General features: G+C 43.4%; 1 protein-coding gene across 5 annotated transcripts in view; it reads left to right on the top strand.

Moving 5' to 3' along the window:
- CDHR5 (cadherin related family member 5) overlaps positions 1 to 25109 on the top strand; it is a 342674-nt gene that overhangs the window by 130924 nt on the left and 186641 nt on the right. For all 5 annotated transcript variants that reach the window (XM_085644838.1, XM_085644842.1, XM_085644841.1 and 2 more), the window contains exons 3-4: positions 15753 to 15803; positions 18077 to 18169. In XM_085644838.1, the coding sequence (XP_085500964.1) occupies positions 15753 to 15803; positions 18077 to 18169 (144 nt within the window). The remainder of the gene's footprint in view (positions 1 to 15752; positions 15804 to 18076; positions 18170 to 25109) is intronic.

Raw genomic sequence — 25109 nt, 5'->3', positions numbered from 1 at the left:
AAGTATTAAGGGAAATATCTGCACTTTTTGCAGAATTTAATAATGTTAAAAAAGGATAGCAGGGTAATATCAAAGGCACTCTCCGCAACGACGTAAAGTTGGCCTCTATAGATCAATGTATAAGGAAGAAAAAAAGAAGAATGCCTACTCCTCATATCAGCCAATAGCCCTCTCAAATTTGGTAACTACATTTTTTGCAAAAATCCTGGCTAATGAACTGCTTCTGGTTTTATTCAATGTGATTTACCCAGATTAATTCAGTTCTGGTTTATGCCTCATGTTTCCACTAACCTTAATCTACACAGAAAATATAACAGTTTGATGTATGCTGAACGGAGCCAATGGTTTTATTATCACTAGATGGGGACAAGGGTTTTGAGTGTTGAATGGCCTTTGCTATTTCTTATACTGGAGAAGATGGGGTTTTGCATTGGTTACATAGCATGAATAAAATTGCTGCATATGTGCCCAATGGCAAGAATACAAGTGAACAGTACTATGTCATCGGTCTTGAAACTGGTAAGGGAACATGAATGGAGTGCCCCCTAGAGCCGACATTATTTGCACTGGTAGTTGAGCCATTAGCCTGTTGTATACATCGAGATGCATTGACCAGAGGGTGGAAATGAAGAAGAGATTTGAACAATCAGATCTGACGATAAGTGCTGATATTCTGCTGGAAGTGAATTATTCACTGCATAGACTCAAATGGCGTGAGAACCTCAAGCAACCTCCAAAAGTACGTTTTATCATCCACATTGGATGCATATATGTTCACCAAAGAGATTTCTATACCGTCTAACAAATCATATTGCAGGAAAGTGGGTTATTACTTGTGCAGGATGTGAGGCCACAATTTTCCCCATACTTGAATCAAGTACTCCATTTTAGCACTTGTCTCTCTCAGGATAGCTAAGCAGAGCAGTCCAAGGCCTACTCTAGAGAGGTGGCATGGGCTAGTAATCACGCTGGCATGCAATAATAACACTCAATATATGATTGTCCACTCAGTGTGTTTTCTATAGAAAAAGAAAAATTACTGTGCATTAATGTACAAATATATACCTACGGTTGATTGAAAATACCATAGACGACACTGCGAAATCACATTTGACCCCTAAATGGCCATGACCCTCAAAACCCCATTGCCCTGCCCCCACCTATACCAGACAAGACAACAATATGGAGGATATTACTTTAGATAGCACTGGCCTATTGGCTTTATTAAAGGGTCGTGCAAAACCAACAGTTGATGGACAGAATGCAGAACAATGTCATAAATTCACCCCAGTACAGAGATCTGGGTCTAAATCCATCGGTTTTTTGCTCACCATGCCGTTCCAGTTTGAACCAAGCCATATGCAAATCAGTCTTGACCCTGTGCCTCATGGGAACAGTCCATTCTGTCCATCAACTGTTGTTTTTGCATTTGTCACCCCGAGTGGGAAGGGTATGCCCAGACGTGGGTCCGTGCTCCCCATGCCACTGGAATCAAGCTATCCTGGCTGAAGAGGGGTGATACCCCGAAACCGGTCCTAGGATGCTTGTTTCCGGTCCAGGGAGGACCTGGCTTGGCAGTTCGGGCTGGACTGTTCCCATGAGGCACAGGGTCAAGACTGATTTGCACATGGCCAGGTCTAAACTGGGGTGGCATGGTGAGCAAAAGAATGATGGATTAAACCCAGATCTCTTGACTGGGGGAGAATGTTTTGATTTGTTCTGCATTCCGTCCATCAATTGTGTGTCTTTTTATTAAAGGTTCACCATATTACAAGAGCAAGAAACCACATGTTAAAAACTGTGCTTTTAATATACTTCAGGCCCCATAAAATATGACCATAAAAACAGCCCCTAGAAGGTACCACTTTCTGATCACAGACAGCGCCTCACTCCATGTATCTTCCTTATACACCTTCACACCACATTGAGTGCAGCATAGAATTAGCTCCGAGGGAGCGCTGCACAGTCAAAGCACCAGTCTGGAAGTAAAAATGAAAAATCTCCTAGTTTACTCGAAGGAAAGTTTCAATTCTATTAAGGACGCGGAGGCGAGGATTATGCATTTCTTTCTTTACTCTTTATTGTATTAAAGAAACGTAAAAAACAACACATCAAAACTACAACTCCCATGAACACCGAGAGTAACCATGGTGACCAACAGTCCAATCAAGTCACATTCCGACAGTCCATATATTATAATCAGCAGCGTAGTCCTTCCTCTTTCTGCGCTGAAGGAAGTTAAGCCCATTGGTATTTAATCCGCCTTGGAGTCTGATCCTAGGACAAAAGTGTAAAATGTTAATTCCTTTCCCCTAAATGGATCTCAGCGAGAAGCCAAAACATCCAATACCAAAGGATTGCATATGCACCTAATCACTGGTGTATAATGAATACAGAAAAGATATCAGCGCACTGAAATACATTTCAAGTATAAGAGAACCATACAGAAAAGCAACAGCAGTAACAATACATTATTAGAGCGAAGCAAAGAAGTATATTTGTAGCATGAATATAAGTACATTACTCCCTGATAATCAGAAAATCATGAACCAACCTCTATAGTTATAATAACGGCCAGAGTCTAAAACCCCTGAGGGCAGGAGGCAACCGAAGAGTATGCCCAGGGGGGATAATCCTCGCCTCCACATCCTTAATAGAATTGATACTCTCCTTTGTGTAAACTAGGAAACCTTTCATTATATGTCAGGACCGGAGGCAAGGATTATGCATTTTTAAAGCTTACTTACCACCAGAGCAGCGGCACCATGGATTGGCTTGAAATAAAACTTTTTAAAAGTGGAATCAGATGACCAATCCGCCGCATTCATGATATCTTCCAATCTGCTCCCCACCAGGACATTCTTGGAAGCCATAGCCCCTCTGGCAGAGTGAGCCCCAAATTCGCTAGTATCGATGCCAGCCTCTGTCATAATCCATCTAACCCACCTAGCAATGGTAGGGGATGACACAGCCTTGAATGGCTTCTTAAGGGCAATCAGGAGTTGCCGTTCTCCCGGAGGCCGAACCTCCAAAGTCATGTCCTTATAGGTCTTAAGGCATCTGACTACACACAATTTTGGGGACTCAGGGAAAGCTGGATATGATACCGACCTGATACTCGTTTTTGTCCTCCGTGAGATGTTGAATGTAACCTCCTCCGGGGTAAAGACCCTAGCCGAGAGGTCAGAGGCCCTCTCGTCCGACGATCTCTTACATGAGATGAGGCAGAGAAGCATGGCAAGCTTTAGGATCAAATTGTTTCCGACACCATTTGTTCTTCCTGGTTAGGTTCCTGTCTACTTGACCTGTTCAGGTAGTTTTTTGGTAATTGTATTAGTGGAGGGTGAACCTAACCTTAAACCTCTACTTCCCCCTTATGTTCTGATAAAAGCTTTGCTGAAATCCATTTCCTGGACGAATACTGGTTGTCTTGCCATGATGACAACAGGTGTAGGACCAGATTGATGTCCCACAGACCAGCGTAGCGGGGTTCCGGGGGGCGAAAAATCCTGACGCTCTTGAGTAACTTACACACCCAGGGGTGTTCCTCCACGGGAATGTTATCCACCGACGCATGATCCGCCGAAATAGTCGATCTGAAAGAATTGATGGTACAATAGGCTTATCCTTCTTGAAAGAGTTCTGCCAGGAAGTTCACTATATCTGTAGCGCCGGCACCCACGGGATCCAGGTGTCCCTCCACACACCAACGCACTCATCTCCTCCAGGCCGATCTATACCTCTTAATGGTCCCAGGGGGCCCAGGGTTGCTGGATAAGGAATTCAGCCTCCTGTGTCTGACGTCCTGCCAGCGTCGCCTGAAATCCTCCACGCCATGAGACGAAGATGGCCCTGGAGAGCCAAAGGGTGAGGGTGGCCTAGAGGGTCCACCAGGATCCGATCGTAGGATGGAAGACGTAGCGGGCATCCCAAGCTAGCTCTAGGAGAGAGGGGAACCGCGGTTGAGAGCACCATATTGGTGTGATCAAGATGATCAAAGCTTTTTGGCGCAGTGCCTGCGCTGCCACCCTCTGTATGAAGAGGATGAGAGGAAAGACATACACCAGAATTGTCGACCAATCCGGAAGGAAGGCGTCTACTGTTTCCGCCCCCGGATCCGGTCTCCAGCTGAAATAATGGGGCAACTGGGTGTTCCATCTGGATGCAAACAAGTCCACTTGACACGAACCCCAAAGCGCTGTCAGCACTTGAGTCTCCAATCGCTGGCATCCTTGAAGTGTCTGGAGTTACAGTCCACCACCGAGTTCTGCAACCCGGGTAGATACTCTGCAGTCACAGAGATCTGACGGTGGGGGCAATAGTGCCAGGAGTCCTTGGCCAGCTCCACTAGAGCTCTGGAACGGTTACCCCCCAGTCGGTTGATGTATTGCACTGCCGTCGTGTTGTCCATCCGAAGGAGCACACAGCATGAAACCCTGTCCCTCGACAGGGACCGAATGGCAAAAGAACCCGCCAGCAGCTCCAGACAGTTGATATGGAGAGACAGCTCCTCCTCTGTCCATCTGGCTCCCATAGTGATCGGCCCACACCTAGCACCCCAGCCCAGACGGCTGGCATTCGATTCGATCACTAGGTCTGGCTGAGACCCAAAGATCACCCGACCGTTTCATGTCTCCATGTGGTCGAACCACCACTGAAGCTCTGTCCTGGCTTCCTGTGTCAGAGCCACCAGCTCTGAGTAAGTCAGACTTCTCTGGAGATGGGACGCTTTTAACCTCTGCAGTGCTCTGTAGTGCAGCGGACCTGGAAAGATGGCTTGTATCGAAGATGACAACAAACCAACAATCCTGGCCAGCTGCCGTAGAAATATCCTGTCCCGTCTGAGAACCTTCCGAAGCTCCTTGTTGATTTTGGCGATTTTCTGATCTCGAAGATTCAGGGGCGCCGCGTTTGTGTCGATCCTGAAGCCCAGGAAAACCATGCTCTGCTGCGGAACAAAATCCGACTTCTCCTGATTGATGGTGAACCCCAAACTCTTCAGTAGAGATATGGTGGTATTCAGGTAGGAGATCAATCGTTCTCGAGACTGATCCGTCAGCAAGATGTCGTCTAAGTAGATAATCAATCTGATGCCCATGGTGCGTAGGTGTTCCACTACCGGCTTGAGGAGCTTGGTAAAGCACCTTAGTGCTGATGAGAGGCCGAACGGCAGGGTCCTGAATTCGAAGATCTGCCCCCTCCACTCGAATTGTAGAAATCTGCAGTGAAGGGGAAAGATGGGGCCTGAAAGATAAGCGTCTTTGAGATCTAGACGCGCCAACCAGTCGTCCTGCAGTAGGTCTCGTAGGAGGTGAATCCCCTCCATCTTGAAGTGGCGATAAACTAGCCACTCGTTGAAAGACTTGAGATTGATGACTGGACGGAAGCCCTTTTCTTTTTTCTCCACCAAGAACAGATTGCTTACAAACCCCCTGGGGTGCAGCTCTGAAAGGGAAACTGCCCCTTTGTGCAGAAGGTCCAGGACCTCCTGATCTATAAGGGATTCGTCCTGAGCAAAAAAAATCAGGGGACGAGATCTGACTGATTGTACAGGGGTTCCGTAAAACTCTATGTGAAACCCCCTTACCGTCTCCAAAACCCAAGGACATTTCTTCCCATCTGTGATAAAACATGCTTATTCTCCCTCCTAATCGACGAGGAGATAACAGAGTGGTACTTACCACCATATCCACCGGAGTTGTGGGCCCCTCCGTGGCCCCGGTTGTTCTTGCCTTTGCCACCACAGGAGGGGTAGAATGTTCCTTGTCGGCCATCTTGCCAGCGGTTATTTCTTCTTGCTTGGGCTCTGTTAGGGCCTTGGTGGGACAGGTGGCCGGAAGAGCGACCCCTGCCTCTTCAGGCCCCTCCAAAATCCTTTCCAGGAAAAAATTTCTTCATTGACGGCTGTGCCTTGCCAAGAGCTGAGAACGTCGCAACAAACCGTCCCAGCTCCTTAACGAAGGGATCACCGAAAAGTGCGCCTTGGGCCACCAGACCAGCCCCCGAAGAAGAGAACTCGCCTAACTTAGGGTCTATCTTCAGGAGAAGAGAGTAGCGATGCTCCGCTGAGAGGGCGCAGTTAGCATTGCCCAAAAGATACATTGCTCTCTGCACCTATCCCGCCACATCGTCCGTGGGAAGGGGTTGACCTGATTCTCTGGACCGCTCTGCCAGCTCTATAATCTTAGTTAGCGGACTAACCACATCAAGGAGCTTGTCTTGACAGGCCCTTCATGACCTATCTATCCCCTTCTTGGGATCCCTTATGTATTTACTAAAGAAGGTGCACAACCTGGGATCTATCTCTGGCGTAGCTGTGACCTTGTCAGGGAGAGAAGGACGGGGGCATTCTGATCTGAGGCGGGCCCTCACCTCCTGAGAAAGTGGTTGTCTGATCTTATTACCAACACAGTCGGCCACTTTCTTGTTCGGGACCCATTCTGTTGAGCACGGCCTGAAGATCCCCGTAAGGTCAAACATATCAGAAGGGGCACCCTCTGTGTCCCCCACCTCAGAGTAGGAGGATTGTGGGCGCCAAAACCGTCCCGAATCCTGCGTCTCCTCTAAGGAGCCCTCATCATCCTCAAACTCGCCCTCCCCGTGTCGGGGAACCCCTCTTCGGGGTCAAAATCTGTGGCGACCTCGTCGCTGGTAATCTCGGGCACCTCCTCCTCCCGGTAGGGTGCTTCCTTAAGCATTCACGCACTCTTGAGAAAGACTTCAGTCAGTCAGCTGAAGCCCTCAAGGTGCCCCGCGTTGCGCTTAGGAGCCTTACGTGGGCGAGACAGAATCACCCCACTAGGCCCAGCCCCCCCGTCTCCCAATATCCCCGTGCCCTTGAAGATATGGGCAGACAACCTGTCAACGCTGTCCTGCAGGGGGGCCAAAGCCTGCGCAATGGCCTGAGAAAGCAGGTTGTCCACCCCTGCAGGAAGGCGCTGAGGGGGGCCTTATCTTGATCCAAGGATTGTGAGGGAGCATAATTGTGGTCTTTTTGTGACTGCATAACATTGGAGGGCGGGAACACTGAATCTAGTCAGAAAAAATACCTGTGATATCAAGGGCAGCCCCCTCGCCAGTGATCCTTAACAGGCTCTGTGAAGATAGCGAGGCAAAAGCACTGATACTACCCAGAGCGGTAAAGGAAACTGCAGCGATGTGGTACTCAGCTATGTGCTACTTCAATACTGGACTATGCCCTTGAAACGTACCGCAGCGCGGTGTCAGGCAAGGGTTGGGGGAGAGGGGCACTAGCGAAGAACGCTCAATTCTCCACAAGCAAACATGAACCACCGGAGCGCGAAGAGCAGCTCCCGTGATCGTAAAAGCACGTTAGAGGCACGAAACAGCACCACCTAGCGCACCCGCGCGGTAAAGGAAATTGACACGCTCGGGTTAAAGCCTACCGTGCGAACGTAATATATCAAAGTCTGAGAGATAGTTGTCACAACGCAAAGCTAAGAAGCACTCTACTCAAAACTAAGGCAACACAAGTCAGCAAAGCCCTAAAGACTAACCCCTTAAGTGAGGAGAAGGCATGAAGGGACTTAACTGACGAGGCAGCAGTGAAGAAAGAGGAAGTACTACGCTGCTGATTATAATATAAGGTCTGTCGGAATGTGACTTGATTGGACTGTTGGTGACCATGGTTACTCTCGGTGTTCATGGGAGTTGTAGTTTTGATGTGTTATTTTTTATGTTTCTTTAAAATTGCTGTCAATAAAGAGTGAAGAAAGAAATGCATAATCCTCGCCTCCGGTCCTGACATAGAATTCCAGAGGGTCATGGATTCTTGGACCCTGCAAACGTAGGGTCAGTTTTCAAATATTACATCTGGGGGCTGCTGTAACAAGTGAGCTGACAACAATATGTATGGAGGTATGTGATTTATAGTAATTTGAAGGTGGTGCATAAATTATACATTTCAGTTATAATGTGTAGTTTAAGTAGGCTTTTTATAGAAAGAGTAAATCATAAATTTACGGTATAACTATAAGTTTAGAATTTCTTATGTATGTGTAGTTTAAGTTGGGTTTGTATAAACAGGAGAAATAAAGTTTTCCTAAACATAACCTACCCGTAACCTTTGTTTTTCTCATTGAATTCAATGGCTTTTATATTTTAATGAAAATATGTTTCAAATCATTGAGTTTACTGTCATCAAGTGGAGTGTTGTTAAGTGGATGGTTGTATAGTACAGTGGAGGAGATTGTTGTGGAATGTATTGTCATAGAGTAGAGTGTCATAGAGTGGACTAGAGTGGAGTGGAGTAGAGTGGAGTTATGAGTTGTACAATAGAGTCAAGTGTCGTACCATGGAGTGTCATGGAGTGGAGTTTCGTAGTGTGAAATGGAGTTGAGTAGAGTGTCGCAGAGTGGCACAGAGTGGAGTATAGTGTTGTAGAGTGTAGTGGCATACCGTGGAGTACAGTGGACTACCATGTGGTACAGTGGAGTATTATTGAGTGCAGTCTTGTGCAGTACAGTCGAGGAGTGTCTCATGCAGCATAGTGCTGTAGAGTGGAGTTTCATCGAGTAGCATGTTATACCGTGAAGTGTGTTAGACTGTTGTAGAGTGCAGTAAAGTGGAGTAGAGAGGCATAGAGTGGAGGAGCATACAGTGGAGTACAGTCTTCTAGACTGGAGGGGCTTAGAGTGAAATGGAGTGTCATATAGTACAGTAGAGCATCATAGAGTGGCGTGGAGTGTTGCACAGTGGAATACAGTGGCATAGAGTGGACGGGCATACAGTGGTGTAGCGTACTGTGAAGTAGCATATGGTAGAGTACAGTGAAGTGTCAACAGTGGAGTATCATAGACTGGAGTGTCGTACAGTGTAGTGTTGTACATTGGATTGTCGTCTAGAGGCGTGTTGTCGACTGGAGAGTTGTCGAGTAGAGTGTTGTCATGTAGAGTGTCATAGACCGGCACAGAGTAGGATACAGTGTTGTAGAGTGAAGTGGCATATAGTGGAGTTGGGTGGAGTAGAGTGTTGAGTGGAGTGTTGTACAGTACAGTGGAGGATTGTGTCGCAACGTGGAGAGCTGTGTCATATAATGAAGTGGCGTGGCATGAACAAGAGTGGAGTGGCATATCGTAGAGTAGTGTACAGTGGATAGGTATAGAGTTGAGTAGAGTGTTGTAGAGTGGTAAACTGTGTAGTAGAGTGTTGTAGAGTGGCGTTTGCATACAGTGGAGCAGAGTATTGTACAGTGGAGCGTCGTACTGTGAAATAGTGGAGTAGAGGTGATTACTGTGTCATAGAGTGGAGTGGAGTAATGTGGGGATGAGTGGTATACAGAGAGTTGCATAGAGTGTCGTTGAGTAGAGAAGAGTATCCTAGAATGGGAAAGAGTGGAGTACAGTGTCGTAGGGTGGCATAGAGTGTAGTAGAGTCTTGTAGAGGGAAATTGCATAGAGTGGAGTACAATTGAGTATAGTGGAGCCGCATGGACTGGAGTGTCGTACATTGGTGTATACTGGGGTACAGTCTTATACAGTGGAGTTGAGTGAAGTAGTCTATAGTTTTGTTATTTACAGTGCCATAGAATATGGTAGAGAGGAGTGGGGTGGAGTGGCATTGTGTGGAGTGGGGTCCAGTGTTGTGGCGTACAGTTGGATGTGGACACTGCCGGAAACAGACTTGTGTGAGAACCAGGAGAATATTACTTGTTCGGCTGGTGACAGGCAAGCGTGGTAGGGCCTATAGAAGTGAGGCCTGAAAAATGGAGGACCTCTATACTTAAACTCGAGAAGTACTCTATAAAAGAGTGTTGAAAGGAACGAGACACCATTGATGAAATTGATTGCGTTATTGATGTGCACAACAGATCTTGAAGCTATAGAAGAGTTGTATGAGATCTAGGTTTTAATGAGTGAATGAGAAGAATTGCGCAGGCAACTGGTGTTTAAAGATAAGGCTTCCAACAACACAGAGCATCACCCTGAAGAAGTCCCAAGTGAATAGGGACGAAACGCGTAGGCTGTTCATCTTGGACATGTCGTCTTGTTTTTATTTGGAAAATTATAAATAAAATTGATGAAAAGCAACCTGAAAGAACATTGATTGTTTGCTGTCAAGAATCGTGTTACAATTTGGCTAAAGACATTATGATCTGTAAGAAATCTTCCTAGACTCTCGCAAATATTTCTGGTTGTGCTCTTCACTTTGTTTAGCTTGTGGCGTACAGTGTCTTAGCGTACAGCAGAGAGGGGTAGAGGGGATTGGTAGTGAGTGGAGTGGTGTAGAGTTGAGCGGAGTGGCGTTGCATGGAGTGGCATAGAGGGAGTTGCCTAGAGTGTCATACAGTACATTACAGTGTTGTACAGTGGCATACAATCACGTAGAGTGTTGTAGAGCTGAGGGGGGTAGAGTGGAGTACAGAACAGTGGCATAGAATAAAGTGTAGTAACATAGAACAGAGTGGCGTTCTCCAGAGTAGAATTGAGTGGCAACTCATAGAGTGGTGAGTTATACAATGTGCACAGTGGAGTGGTGTGTTGTACAGTGCAGTTGGTGTGTAGTGTCATAGAGTGGAGTGGCATGTTGTAAAGTACAGTAGAGTGGTGTGTTGTAGACTGGCGTGTTGTACAGTTGGTTAGAGTGGACTGGCGTAGACTGGAGCGGTGTAGGGTGGAGCACAGTGAAGTAGTGTGCCATACAGTACAGTGGAGTAAAATGACATGGAGTGGCATAGAGGGAATTGCGTAGAGTGTCTTAGACTGGAGTACGGTGTCATATAGTGGCACAAAGTGGAGCATAGTGTTGCATAGAGTGCAGTAGAGTGGAGTGGAATAGAGTTCAGTCCCATAGAGAAAAGTGTCATAGAATGTCATTTCAAATAGTGTTGTGGCTTACAGTGTTGTGAATTAGACTTGTGGCGTACTGTACAGTGTCATAGCGTACAGTGGAGAGGCCTACAGTGGAGTGGCGTCCAGTAGAGTGGTGCAGCATAAAGTGGGGTAGAGTGGAGTGGCATACAGTGGGGTGGCATGTCGTAGAGTAGATTGGAGTGGTGTAGAGTGTAGTAGTGTAGCATAGAGAAGAGTGGAGCTGCATTTCATAGAGTGGCATGTTGTTGAGTGTAGGGGTGTAAAGTGCAGTGCCTTAGAGTGGTGTGACATGCAATAGAGTGGAGTGGCATGTCGAGTGGTGTGGTGTTGCATACAGAGAATCATGTAGAGTATCGTAGATTGGAATACAGTATCGCAGAGTCGCCTAGAGTGTAGTGATGCGTTTTATAGTGGAATAGTGTGGATTATGATACGGTGGAGTGTAGTGTCGTAGAGTGGAGTGGAATGTTGTACAGTGGAGTGGTGCAGAGTGGAGTGGTATGTTGTACAGTGGAGTGGCGTGAAGAGTCGCGGCTGGTACAGTGTCTTAGGGTGGAGTGACATAGGTTGGAGTGGCCTAGAGTGAACTGGAATATCATAGACTGGAGTGGCGTACAGCGGAGTGGCATGTTGAACAGTGTAGTGCTATGCGGTAGAGTAGAGTGACATGTCATAGAGTGGATTGGCATGTCGTTGAGTGGAGTCAAGTGGAGTGTCATAGAGCAAAGTGGCATATAGTCTAGTGGCGTGTGGTAGAGTGGAGTGTCATAGAGTTGAGTAGTGTGGAGTGTTTTAGCGTGGAGTGGACTGTTGTATAGGGGACTTGGGCGTTGTAGAGTGAAGTAACTTGTTATAGAGTGGAGTAGCATGTTAGGAGTAGATTGGCATGTTGTGTTGTACAGTATTGTTTAAAGAGACTTAGTGTGAAAATGGCTGAACGGATTTAGATGAAATGTGCCAGAAATATAGATTATGTGCTGCAAAGGGTCATTTTTGGTATTTAGTCTGAATCAATTCAGTATTTTTAAAGGTATAGGGCCTGATTCAAAAAGGTATAGCTATACGTTTGTGTACGTTTATGATTGTTTGCTATTCAGAAAGGTATTTTACGTATAGTATCTCTATAACTGCGGAGTCTCCGCACCTAAAAAGATAGTACATTACTATATTTTTATGTGTGTAGAGTGAGCAGTCGTACAGCTACTACCAGTGAAATGCTTTTCTGAAGACCAAACAAAGGTGAACGTACACCAAAGTGTAAGTTTACCATTGTGAATCAGGCCCGTAAGGCATAAAAACTCAGTGATATATCTGCCCGCAGTATGCCATGATAATTTCGAAGTATACTACGGTACATGCAAATTATAAAACAGTATATGATTGGTTAATGACTGTCCTTTCAAATGTAAAAGGCAGCTATACTGTTTAGACTTTACTTCGGGTGTGTTCTGGTATTTAAATATAAATATGGTATCCTACTGTTTTGTTAGTATGCGCATTCTGGGTTTTAATGTTGAATATAGTGTAGTAGATTTTTTTTTAAATGTTGACTTTAAAAAAAATATATATTATTTTAAATATATTGTACTAGACTATATTTCCCCTCATAACCCAGAACACCTACTAAGTGCGGTGTAGACAATATTTTTTTTTTCCAAAATGAAAAGTCTGAAATAAAGTGTACACAAAGCTTACTGTGCGTTATGGATTTTAAGGAGAAATATAGTGTAGTGATTATTTATTAATGTTTTACATAATTGTGTTTTTGAAAATGTACACTGTACTACACAATGTTTTCTCTTAAATCTAAATTAATATTATTTTTTACATTTAGTTTTCACTTTTGAAAGTAGCGCAGTCATTTCTAGGTATTACCAAAGTACTCCGTAACATTTATTTAAAAAACTTAAATATGAACAAAATTGAAAAGACACTGTAGTAGACTATATTTGGAAAATATAGTGTAGTCAGTGCTTAATATGAGCAGGTGGTTTCCGGTGCTCGGCACCAGCACTTAGTTCGTCTCCGGTGCTCGACACTGGCACTTAATTGACATCACTACACTTATGACACTTTGCCACATGGTGGCGTTGCTCATCTAATTTAGAGATGAGCAGAACAGTGATTGTTTAGGAATACAATATACGTAAAAAAATACTAATACCTGGCATTCCTTCAGCTTTGGGGACCTGGAATAATCTGAACTGTCGCACTTGCAGGCAAGAGAAATGGTTAGTAGTTATTTTGGTACCGTCATTGGCAGCAATGACGGGGCAATGGGTGGTGCAAGCTGCAGTGGCCTCATGGTTAGGGCCCTGGCACTTATTATTTTACAAATCAAGCACTGAGTGTAGTACAGTGTACTTTTTATTTATTTACTATTTTAAAAACATTTTTAGGTAGTGCAGTGCTCTGTGGGTAGTACCGCAGCACTCCGCAAACTTTTATTTTTAAAAGAAAATATGTCAAAAATTTCAAATGCACCATAGTACACCATGGGCTCGATTACGATGGCGACACTGTCGCAGTATCGGGACGCCCGACCACCGGTCTGCTGTCCCGATACTAAAATTATGACGCAACCATCAGGTGGTGCAGTTGCATTCTCCCATTTCTCTGTGGAATCCTGTTTTACGTCCATATAACAGCTGTAACACGAGCTCCCATAGTGAAATGGGAGATTGGGTTAATCCCTGCACCCCGTGGCAGGCACCTCAATGTGCCTGCGACAAGGTGTAGGGATTAACAGGGGGGCACTGTAGGTGCCCCCTCGGCCCTCAAACGGAAGCCGCAAGGGAAAGGGGGTAGTTCCTGCTAGGGGCCCCCAAACACGCTTTGTGAAAGGGTTTCCATGTTGGATAGGCCGGCATGGAAACTCTGCCGAATACCAAGCATCGTAATCCGGACAGCGTGAGCCACCATCCATGTGGATTACGGGCTGGTTCTGACTGGCCAACGGGCTCAAGGCCGTCAGAAGCTAGCTGGAATGACCAGCCGGTTTCACTTCCGACCGGCTGTATCATAATCAGCTAGTTGGACGTGACCTAAGGTCGGAGGCTTTATGACTGACATCATAATAGGCCTCACAGTGTGTGAAATATAGAGCACGGCAGTGTATTTTTTATTTTTGTTAAAAACAATTTTAAGTGCTGTGGTACTTTCTAGGAAATACTGTGGTACTCCGTAATGGTTTTAAAAATATATAGAAAACTTTAAATTCCCTACCTATTGCCACTTTAATAAAGTTGCATAGGATTTTAATAAAGTAGTAACAGGTAGGGAAAAATAGTAAACCTATATCATATGCCGTAAACTAAAACAAAGCCAGAGTGTACTTAAAACAACATGGCTGCCTTTAACCGAAATTTCGCAAAATTACAACAGCCTGATATATCACTAAATTTAAATGCCTTATAACTTTAAAATTTTTTACCCTGCTTACCTAAGGAGCATCTGCACACCATAATCTACAAACTTGCCAAATTTCATGGAAATCCGACTGGCCGTTTGGCCGCTACACATGAGTACATAATCTATGGAAAATGCATTGGAGGAATACCCGTTTTGGACACTCCCCTTTTTTCTTAGCACTCTCTTCACTAATCACCGCAATCCTTTGCATCATCTGCCAATGTTGAAAAAGCTATGGGCCTGCAAGGGTTTGTGGAGATTTGTCAAATGGGCACAAAGGTTTTAGCGATCAAAAATCTGTGGAATTCCTATGTCTGGGAATCCAAACCACAACTACAGAGTGGCTGCCAAAACTCTGTAATCTGTAATCTGTATATATATATATATATATATATATATATATATATATATATATATATATATATATATAATAATGAAAAGGTTCAAAGGGGGCTTGGGAGTAGTAGACAGGGACAATGGAATTATGTGCAAGGGGAGGACCAAATTATGCGGCATGGTTGATTAAATTATGCAGCAACAAAGGCAAAATGTCTGCATATTATTTAGCAGACAATGAATTATGTGGCAAATGCAATGAAATCACTGCAATGAAAAGTGGTATGCTCTTAGAAATCACATGCCCATTGCAGTGAATTGACCTTAAGGTGACACCTGACATCTGCGCACCGTGTTTGACCAAAGGGGGATACATAACCAGTTGGCTTTCACAACAGTGGATTGCCTGGCTGCATTAAATTAATATGAATGACCTACATTTGTACAGTCAGTTATTGACTATAAATTCTGATAATTTTTTAACATCTTAAGCACTGGGGGATTGTACCCTATATCTGGTGGAGTTTTACACTTAATTGATTTATACAATAAACTGTGCTGTGATGTCAAAATATATGTTTAGATTTTATGATGTATGTACAATACCTTCGCTGCAATGCTTTGGATGTGGCTTGAGAGGGAAAGCTTTCTTTCATGTAGTCTGGAAATGTCCAGTGATCACCGATTACTGGGAATCATTACTCGCCATGCTGTTGAAAGCTTTTGGCAGGTCGATCCTCCTAGATCACCATGTTTGGAACATGTGATGGCCTGGGGGGCAGTCCAGCTTAACGTACCTTGATGTGAATTGGTCCTGTAATGTTCCAGTGTGACAAAGCCAGGCACTGGAAACATCTCACTGCACCACCATAGGTGGAATGACTGAAAGCACTCAACAAAAATGGGGGAACTCATTTGTAGAACCACAGGCTGTCCACAAGAAGATGCAGGGGAGCAGGTGGAAATATTACAGTACAGTATCCAATGTGAATGACATGTTTACTATCCCTGTGTTTGTATTTTACTGTGATGCTATCGCTATGGGAGTCGGTCCTAATGGTCTTCTATGCTATTGATTTGCTATCGCTATTGTAATCAATGAAGCACATGCAATAAATGAAATGATGTTATGAACTATTTCAGGTAACTCTGATAATGTTTTCTTCTACACAGAAAGTGAACCTTATTTTGCTGACTCTGCTCTGCAAGAGAGGGAGCAATATTGTAAGTATTCCTTAAAACGTGTGTGAAAGGTCTGCCTCTAGCCGCCTTCTTGACAACAAATTCTATTTCCAATACAACAAGTTCTGAGTGACAACAGACCAGCACGTGGGAAGGGTACCCACACAACACACAAGGTCTTATAACACCTTAATATAGAGGAGATCACAGCTCTATTTCTTTATTTATTGACAATTTCCTGCAGCACAGAGAGGCAGTGAAATTGTGTCACACAAAACAGTCTACTCTATGGACCACCCACATATTAATATTCTAGTGTCTCCTCTAACCTACGTACAAAGTGAAAGTACATTGCGTTATTCAACAATTAGCCATTTGAAAATGATTAAACAAACATTTGTGGCTGCGAACTAGAACACCTCTGGCAGCGTCCTACCAAACACAAATAATTACTGTACATGAAGCTTCACCAAAAACGAATCCCATTTCGACTATTTGATTAACAGCAACGCACTGTACAGAGACAAAATGCATGCAAAATACTTCCCATTGCACTTTTAAAGGCCACGTTGTCTTTAGCTGTAAATGCAAAATGACAAAGTCCTAGCAGATTTATTTGTGTTGCCTGATTATGCTAAACTAAACAAACAATAATGAACCTTAAAGATTATTGAATTAATCTGCTCTGACAGGGGTGAAACTAAAGCTGATTAGACGTCGTCTGATTGCTTTAGAACCAATATGAGGAAGGCTGGATAGTTCTGGGATGAATGACAGATCCTCTTCAAAGATCATAATTCGTAAAATTGCCTACAAATTCGCCCCCCAGCTATTACATTAAACTTTCCCGAACTCAACTGCAATGGTGAGATAGCCCACTGGAATAATGCACCTGATGCAAACAATATGATTAAACAGAAACTTACACACTTAAAGCTGATTCATAAAGGTAAATTTACTTTTTTGTATACATTTATAATTATTTGCTATGGGCACAGGAATTTTACTAGTAGTATCTGTACAACTGGGGAGTCTCCGCACTTACAAATATAAGACTGTCCTAAGTTTACTTTTGTGAATCAGAACCACATCCATGGTAGGTTAACCCAGCTCTGTATCTTTCCAATTCTAACGTTATCATTATTGTTTTCAGGTCATGACCTATGCTTTATTTACTCGCCGACCATTCCAAGGTCTATGATATATGTTTGTAATATTTTCTCTTGACAAAATGATTTTCCTATGATACTTTTGTCTCTTAACCAGCCAAGTACAGTGCTCTACTCCACAGAATATTGCTCAATCTACTGAAACACATATTCAAGCAAAATATTACGTTGATCTGTTTCTTAGATTCTGATTGGTGGTGACAGGCAATAGTGCTAATGATTTGTGAAAGTAGAATGTTTCACTTGAATGTTCTCTTAACATCGTCACTTTTTGAGCCTATTGTGCTTCTTGTGTGGCTTTTGATTAAGCATTTTTATTGACACCTTGGAGAAGGGAGGCCATTGCATACCTACACCAATGTTCCTCCTTTCAGTGGCCAGTTGTGGAGCAGGGATACCGCCAATCAGATGACAGTATTCCTGGCATCCACAAAATTGCCCCATGTTCTATAATAAGCTGGCAGGAACTGTCTATTGATTTTTCCATTGCCTGGCCGGGAGATGACGATAGAGTAGCAGTAGAGCGTGCCAGCTCAGACTTGGTGATGGACCTCTGCCTCCCAGATCCAGGGATTCATGGAATACCTGGGAATTCTGCCCCATTCTACCGCACCTGATGAATAAGCGACTGCTTGTGTCACCTCCACACTCCAAGATCCCATTGCAATCCTTACGATTACCTTCCATGGACTCCTTAACAGCGCCTGATGAAATAGGAATCACTCAGGCTTCTCTTTCCTGTACTACTCATTCCTTTGTTATTGCCAAGGGAAGCCCTGGGGCTCGCACTTTCTCAGGGTTTTTTCCACACAACAGGAAATACTATCCTAAGGGTTACCATCCTGCCTTAGATCATTGATTTAATATGTTATGAAAAATTAACCCATATATAATGTTTGGATATTCAGTATTATCACTACACAGGTTTTCTAATATGCGAAATGGAAACACACTCTTCCATTCTCAAACAGTCTTCTACTATCCACCTGTTCTATAAAAAAGCACTGATCAAAAGTAAAAAGCTGTCTTAAGGTGTCCAACCGTGAGTGATGATGTTTTATATCTGAACTTTTCATTTGAGCAGAAATACCTTAACTAATGCTGTCTTTTTGTTTTCTGTCTATCCTCTTCATTCAATATCACAAGGTCCACACTTTGACGGTAATTGTGGAAGTTCTTAATGTGAATGACGAGATCCCAGTTTTTCAGATAGACTTTGTAGCCTGGAAAGTTCCAGAGGTTGGTATTTTCCTTGCAATAAATTTTGTGCAGTGCCATTATTAACAATTGTAAATCAGACAGCTGTATGTAAAAATGCTTTATGATTGATGCCTAGCTCGTCGATATCTATCCAGAGATTTATAGCTAGTCTTTTAGTCAAGCCTCATTACCGTAACAACCTGCATATCACTATGCAGTTTTCTCATAACTCAAGTTTGTGAAGATTACAGATGTCTAATAAAAGAAGTAGAATCTTGACCTACGGAATGTGTCTGCACTTGGACACATAATATGGGAGAAGACAGCTGAATTCGTATATGAAAACATTTCTTATCTCTACTACTACACATTCCTGAAGTAAATTTGTGTCCCTGAAAGCATTCTCTGCCATGAGTTTGTATAATATATTCAAAGTGTTCCCAGTCTGAAAATTGTGTAGTCTGTGATAATTTCCACTCTGTTTTAAAATAGTACCTTCGTTGATCTGTCTTATTATCAAGGTTACGTATTAAAATGTGTCTTTATTGTCTTTGAATGTAACACTTTATAAAGGTATGCACAAAAACATCTTATATGCAATAAATATAATTTCCCTAGATTTTACCCCGAACACAAATTATTTGAAGCCAGTGCACATTCATGAAGGGAGACAGAACCACTGACAAGAGGAAGTGAGTAGTGGGAAAAGTAGAAACAAATTAAGTATGAGATCTGTCTGTAAATATCTTCTTTCACTCACGCACATTTGAATAGAAGAAACATTTCATGTCTACCAAAATATTACTAGTTTTAAAGTTAATAGGTATTAAGTGACAGAGAAGATACGTATTCTGAGTAAACAGATGTGGAATGGGAAAATTGAATTTAGGTAGGGCCCTCTCTCTTTAAATGTTTTTAGCCCATTAAAAAATATGTTTTGCCTCATATGACTAAAAACCAATCGCTCCCCAAGCAATTCTTTTTAACCAGCTAGTTTGTTTCTTATTCACATTAACACCGCAATGCTTATTTACTTCAGCTTGGACCATGTGAGAGGTTTTAATTCATCAGCTCTTATTCCTAAAAACTGGCATTGCATGCCTCACGTCTGTCTAGAATACATAATGTTAGCCGTTAGAAATGGAGCTGTTGGATGAATGGGGTGACCCCTGTTCAAGCAATAGCCACAATCCCTGGCAGGGTGAAACACAGAAGTCACTAAATTAACCTGTGCTTAATCGTGGGTAGCTTGGAACAAATAAAAGTCAGGGTTAACCTAGAGGCAATGTGTTAAGTATTTATGCAGCACACAAACAGTAATAAATGTAAAATGCAAAACAAGAAAAATCCAACTCCAATTCAGTAAGAGAGAGTATATTGTAATAAATTATTTGCCATCAAAATGACAAAAATCAAATCAGTAGGACCAGAGTTTTGAATTTTAAGCTTTTTAGTAAAAACTAGTGCCTAAAACATCAAAGTGCCAGCCGCGGATATCTGGTCATGCAAGACCGGGCCAAAGTCTAAAAATATGTCTGACCGCGATAGAGTGCGGGTCAGATACAAGAAGTGTATTGGGCCCATTCAGCGCTTACCTTCGAGCTTAACATAATTTTAAAGAAAAATGTTCTTAGAAGGTAAAAGGAGTGGGGCAAAGCTGCAGGCTGTGTCTGGGGAAGAACTGTTGTCGTTGGGGAGCCACTGGATGAAGTCGCTGTGAGGATTTCTACTTTTGGGATCAGTCCCTTTTTTGGAAGTCAAAACTCTCCAGTGGAACGTAGTAGCTACAGACAGTCCCAGGAGGCCAAATCCCCTGTGGTGAAAGTCCCAAGTTTTGGATTTTGGCTATCTGGGCAACTTTAGCACCACATTCAAGGGCCCAGGGATTGTGGGGCACCACTTGGGGGTTCAAGACTCACTCAGGCTGGGTTCAGGATCTAGTTTAAGATGGTGGGAGCCTGTTATCTCCCTGGGACTCTGAGAGGAGGCCAGCAAACTAGCCTTTGGAGTCACTCAGGGCTCATACAGCAGGGCTGGCCTCTAAGGGTTCAAGTCAGGCTCCAGGCAACAAAGCCGTCCTCTCAAGTGCAGCAAAACAGCCTTGTGGAGTACACAGCAGGCCACAGCAGCTGGCAGTCCTCTGAGAATCCTTCTGCAGGTCCAGAACTGGAGAGTAGATCTGATGGCTCTCTTTTTATACCTGGTGCCATCTTTGAAGTTGGGAGAAGTTTCTAGAGGTTTCTCTTTGAAGTCCTTCAAGTTTCCTGACTTCCCTATCCTGGCTTGAAGCTGGCTGCAGAGACAATGTCTGCCTTCACACAAAGGCTCATAAAGCACAGTGCATGGTATTTACAAAACGTAGGACATGTGTACTTAGGTTTTATATGTCCTGACAGCGAAAAGCTTGCAGTGGAAAGGCTATCTCTCCCATGGACTAACACTGGGTTACCTTATTACACTCAGGGCTCTCTTATGAGTCTGACTCGTGGGGCGCGGCGCTGTCCCGAATGCCTTATTACGATTAGAGTGGTCATACCGCTATTGCCCCGCTTCAGCTTCCATGGGAACTGCCATTCCCTGGTCGTGTTGCGGCAGTCAAGAGGAATCAATATGTTTGGCGGGACTGCTGTGACCCCATCAAGCATATTAGGAGTTTCCTCTCCGCCATGGTTTTAATGGTGGTTCCTCCTCGATGAAAACCCTGGCAGAGGGGGAACAAAGGGGGACTTACAGGGCCTCCTTGTGCCTTGGTGCCCTAGGGTGCATACAGGAGGAAACAACATGTGCCCCCCCTGGGTGCATTCACCCCAGTTCTTGCATGGCATGGGCTTTTCAGTCCATGCCGTGCAGGAACAGTTTTTGGAGTTCCCATTGCAGTGCTAATTTTTAGAGGCACCGCCGTGGGAATGCCAAAAAAGAAGCCCGCCAGATGGTAGGAAACTCCTAATCTGGCAGGCAGCCCAACCACGGCTTTGGCAGTGTGTTGGTGGGGCGGACCTGGCGCTGCACCGTCAAAGTCGTAATCAGGCCCTTAATAAGTATAAAGTTAGGGAACAGAGAGAAAAATACTTCTTCCATTCATTTGTTCTCCTTTAATGTTAAGGTCAGGTTTTAAGTTACTCTTCTAAAAATGCCACTTAAAGAAAGTTAAGTGGTGGGGATTGATTCAATTAAGGAACAAGATGCTGGAATCAGTTATACTAAACAAGGAACAAATGCCTCTTGTACCATGAATTATACCAAATATTTGCTGCTACAGAATATTTTCTTTATCTGCAGGTGATTTTTCTTCACTTATTTCATTTAAGACATTTGAATTGGCAGTACCACATGTTGGAGCCCATCACAAACACAAAGCAGTGTACAAATAAATCTATACACAGTATTACGAAAACAAAACATATAAAACATTGACGAAGGTTGAAACGCGTCAGCACCCCCCACACAGAGGCCAAGGGATCCCACGTGTTGAAGAGTTGAACAAATCAGAATGACCGGCATATAGGCTGGATTCAGACAGCTTAGACACCATAGATTCTCCACAGGCTCTCCCTGACCCCTTCACCATGGACCATTGAATCACTTTGTATAGAGGTCTTAGCAACCTAGAGACCCCATACCACCCGATCATAGTAGGACTGTAAAATTGATTACGAATAAGATGATTGAATTCAATGTTTTATATGTTTTGTTCTCGTAATACTGTGTGTAGATTTATTTGTACACTGCTTTGTGTTTTGTGTAAAGAAAACTCACTATTAAGACTGTATAGCTTTGTCATATTTGAAAAAACAAAAACAAGCACAAATAAGTAAAGCAACAACATTGTCAAATGCACACTCTGAGTCTTGGTGCTTACAAAGAGATGAGCTCCAACATGTGGTACTGCCAATTCAAATGTCTTAGATGAAATAAGTGAAGAAAATTCACCTGCAGATAAAGAAAATATTCTGTAGCAGCAAATATTTGGTACAAGAGGCATTTGTTCCTTGTTTACTTACAGAAAGTTGGCTCAAGGAGATGATGGATGGAGCGCTGAAACATTTAAGACACTCACCCCCAGTCACAGATCTGGGTTGAGTCCATCATTGTTCTTTATCTCACTTCCCAACCCCAGTTCAGATCCAGCTATATGCAAATCAGTCTTGGCCCTGTGCCTCATGGGAACAGTCCAGCCCAAACTGCCAAGCTAGGTCTTCCCTGGACCAGAAACAAGCATCCTAGGACCGGTTTCGGGGTAACACCCCAAATCAGCGAGGCTAGCTTGAATCTAGTGACAAAGTGAGCAAGGGAGCCACGTCTGGGAAAACTCTATTTAGGGTGAACAAAGTAAACACAAGTAAGTAAGCTCTCCACCTGGACGAACCTAGTCCCTGTATCCGGCCCATGCTTCATCGTAGTCTTGGAGCTATTTTTACCTGAAACTTTAAAATTCTTAACTCTAGGTCTACTCATTAGATGTTTGCCATTTTGTTGTCATTTTATGTATTAAATGTAACTCTGTTTTTCTGACTTGTTTTGAGATTTCTCTTGTGTTGTGTTTTCACTTTATTATTGTGTGAGTGCTGCATAAATACTTTACACATGACCTCTAAGTTAAGCCTGACTTTTTTTGTGTCAAGATACCAAAGTGTTGGGCAGAGGTTTATTTAGTGACTTTTGTGGTTCTTCCTGACAGGGATTGTATTTATCATTTGAGTGGGGCTTCCACCCCTTTCAATGAAGAACCAATATTATTATACTTTCTGTAACGTATGCTGCTGTATGCACTGTGTCCAACCTCACAGAGGGACCTCCTGGGGTGCCCCCACTGAGCTGAAGTCACACCAGACATTTTGCAGATTTTTGGTTGCAACCACTCACACACTGAGTCTGTCAGCCATACAGCTTCTCTCATACTGTATTCACTCACCCATACAGTCACTCATACAGCCACTTACCAATACATTCACTCACATACCCACTCACTTACTCATATGGATACTAACACATGTACTTGGGAACGCCGGTTCTTGATTTCATCCAATTATCTACAAGAACCCACTCAGGTCGCCAGGATCTTTTTACTTGCAAAATAGCGTAGAGGCAAGAAACACAATTATCAAATCGTATTTACCGCAATTGGACATCTCGGAAAGGAAGACTCATAATCTGGGAGGTTGACCTTTTATTATCAGCAAAAACATCTGAATATATAGGCACCTCAATACAAGGCACAAAAGATAAATGGGGACTAATACAAATGCCAGTCTACGAAGTATCCGCATACGACTGAAGATAAACAGGATTACAGCTTCCAAAAGCATCAAATACCCTATGGCAATTGTGATATCGAAATTTAAAGTCATGAATCAAATCATTTCTATCCCTACTCTATTCTAAGGTGACATCCCTACTCAACATTCCCTTCCAGGTGAGGATCGCATAAAAGGTGTCAGCAGTGAAACTTCCTAAGAAGTTTTCACCATATGAGAGCTCGATCTATAATGCTCCTTTCAGTCCCTCTCCTAAGTCTCGTCTGTCCAACCCACGGGGCTCTGTCCCTAATACAAAACCCCAAAAAGCTGTACACGCCCTTTAGCACACCCCTTCAGGCAGCTTCTTCCTTCAGTAGATTTCCATTTGGATCCTTTCATCTTCCTTTCCATGAATTCGACCTTGTGTCCCAGGCCTTCTCTGTACCAGGAGTTGCAACTTTACATTCCAATCCACTCCCTTCCTGTCTACTCCTTCTGTCTCCATTCCATTTGAACAAAGACTTATTCTAACTAACGAGCTACATGGCCTTGTACCTGCAGCCAAACGCTGAACAGAAAAAAAAACCCTAACATCATGAGGTTTCACAATTCACTGCAATTTAAGCTTTGCTAAAATCCTGTCGTCCTAATAAAACATGGCTAAAATAAACGAAGGCCTTCACTTTACATACATGGTTAGGCCTCAAACTAAACACACTACAATTACCAACTTCTAATTATTCGTCTCATACTTATGAGAACTATCTTCTTCATTCTTCTAACATGAGCTAATGTCTCTTAATGCATGACATTATTATACTAAACATTACACATACACCAATACATTTCGTGATAACTGATGGCCTTTTCTCTTCTCTGGAGGCCTGTTTACTTTTCTACTTGGCTATTTCAACGAATATATTTCTATTGCCCTTTAAACATTCTTAGTTTATATGCGGGTGCTGACTAACAATGAATATGGTGCACCCGTACAATTTTCGCATCAGCAACGCTCTATCAGTTCCCCCCTTTGATGACAACTTGTCATCACACAAATCCATTTATACCGAAGTGGTAACCATCCCATTATGTCGGAAACCCTCCATTCTTTTTAGGTCCTGATATTGATTATCTTGCATATGCGCCATTCGTCTTTCATATCCCCTGAGAATCCTCTCAGCTCGGTTTCCTCGGTACCACTTGTACACTCTCACAAGTCCCCACAAACAGATCACACAAACTACCACAACCAGGATTGGTTTCAGCACATATCCGAGAATTCCCTTCCCTAAATCTGTAAACCAGCTTCCCACATGTCCAAATCCTTTCCCAATCTTCTCCCACACATTCTCTTCTGCCAATATTGCAGCCTCTTCATGAAGTGTGGTAATGTTGACTATATATTTCCTCAGCTCCTTGCTGTTGTCTGGAATATACGTGCAACATTCTTGAACCTTCAACAATTTACAGACTCCGCCCTCTTTTGCCAATAATACGTCTAATGCAAGACAATTTTGTAAAACCATTGTCCTGATCGATAACATTTCTCCATCCACCAACAACAATGACTTCGCCATGTTCATTGACAGCTCATCAACCACGGTTGCTAGCTTTCGTATTTTCACATCATTCAAAATCACACCCAGACCGGGTATGATTGCTCCAAAGATATCACCAATCACAGCTCCTGCACTTGCATCTCTCCGTGCTCTAGAGTGGTGTCCTGTCTCTAGCAGAGTCAA

The sequence above is a fragment of the Triturus cristatus genome, chromosome 3_1 (genome assembly GCF_964204655.1).
Source record: "Triturus cristatus chromosome 3_1, aTriCri1.1, whole genome shotgun sequence".
Taxonomy (NCBI): Eukaryota; Metazoa; Chordata; class Amphibia; order Caudata; family Salamandridae; genus Triturus; species Triturus cristatus.
The sequence above is the reverse complement of the archived record's forward strand: the minus strand, read 5'-3'. Positions and strand labels throughout refer to the sequence as shown.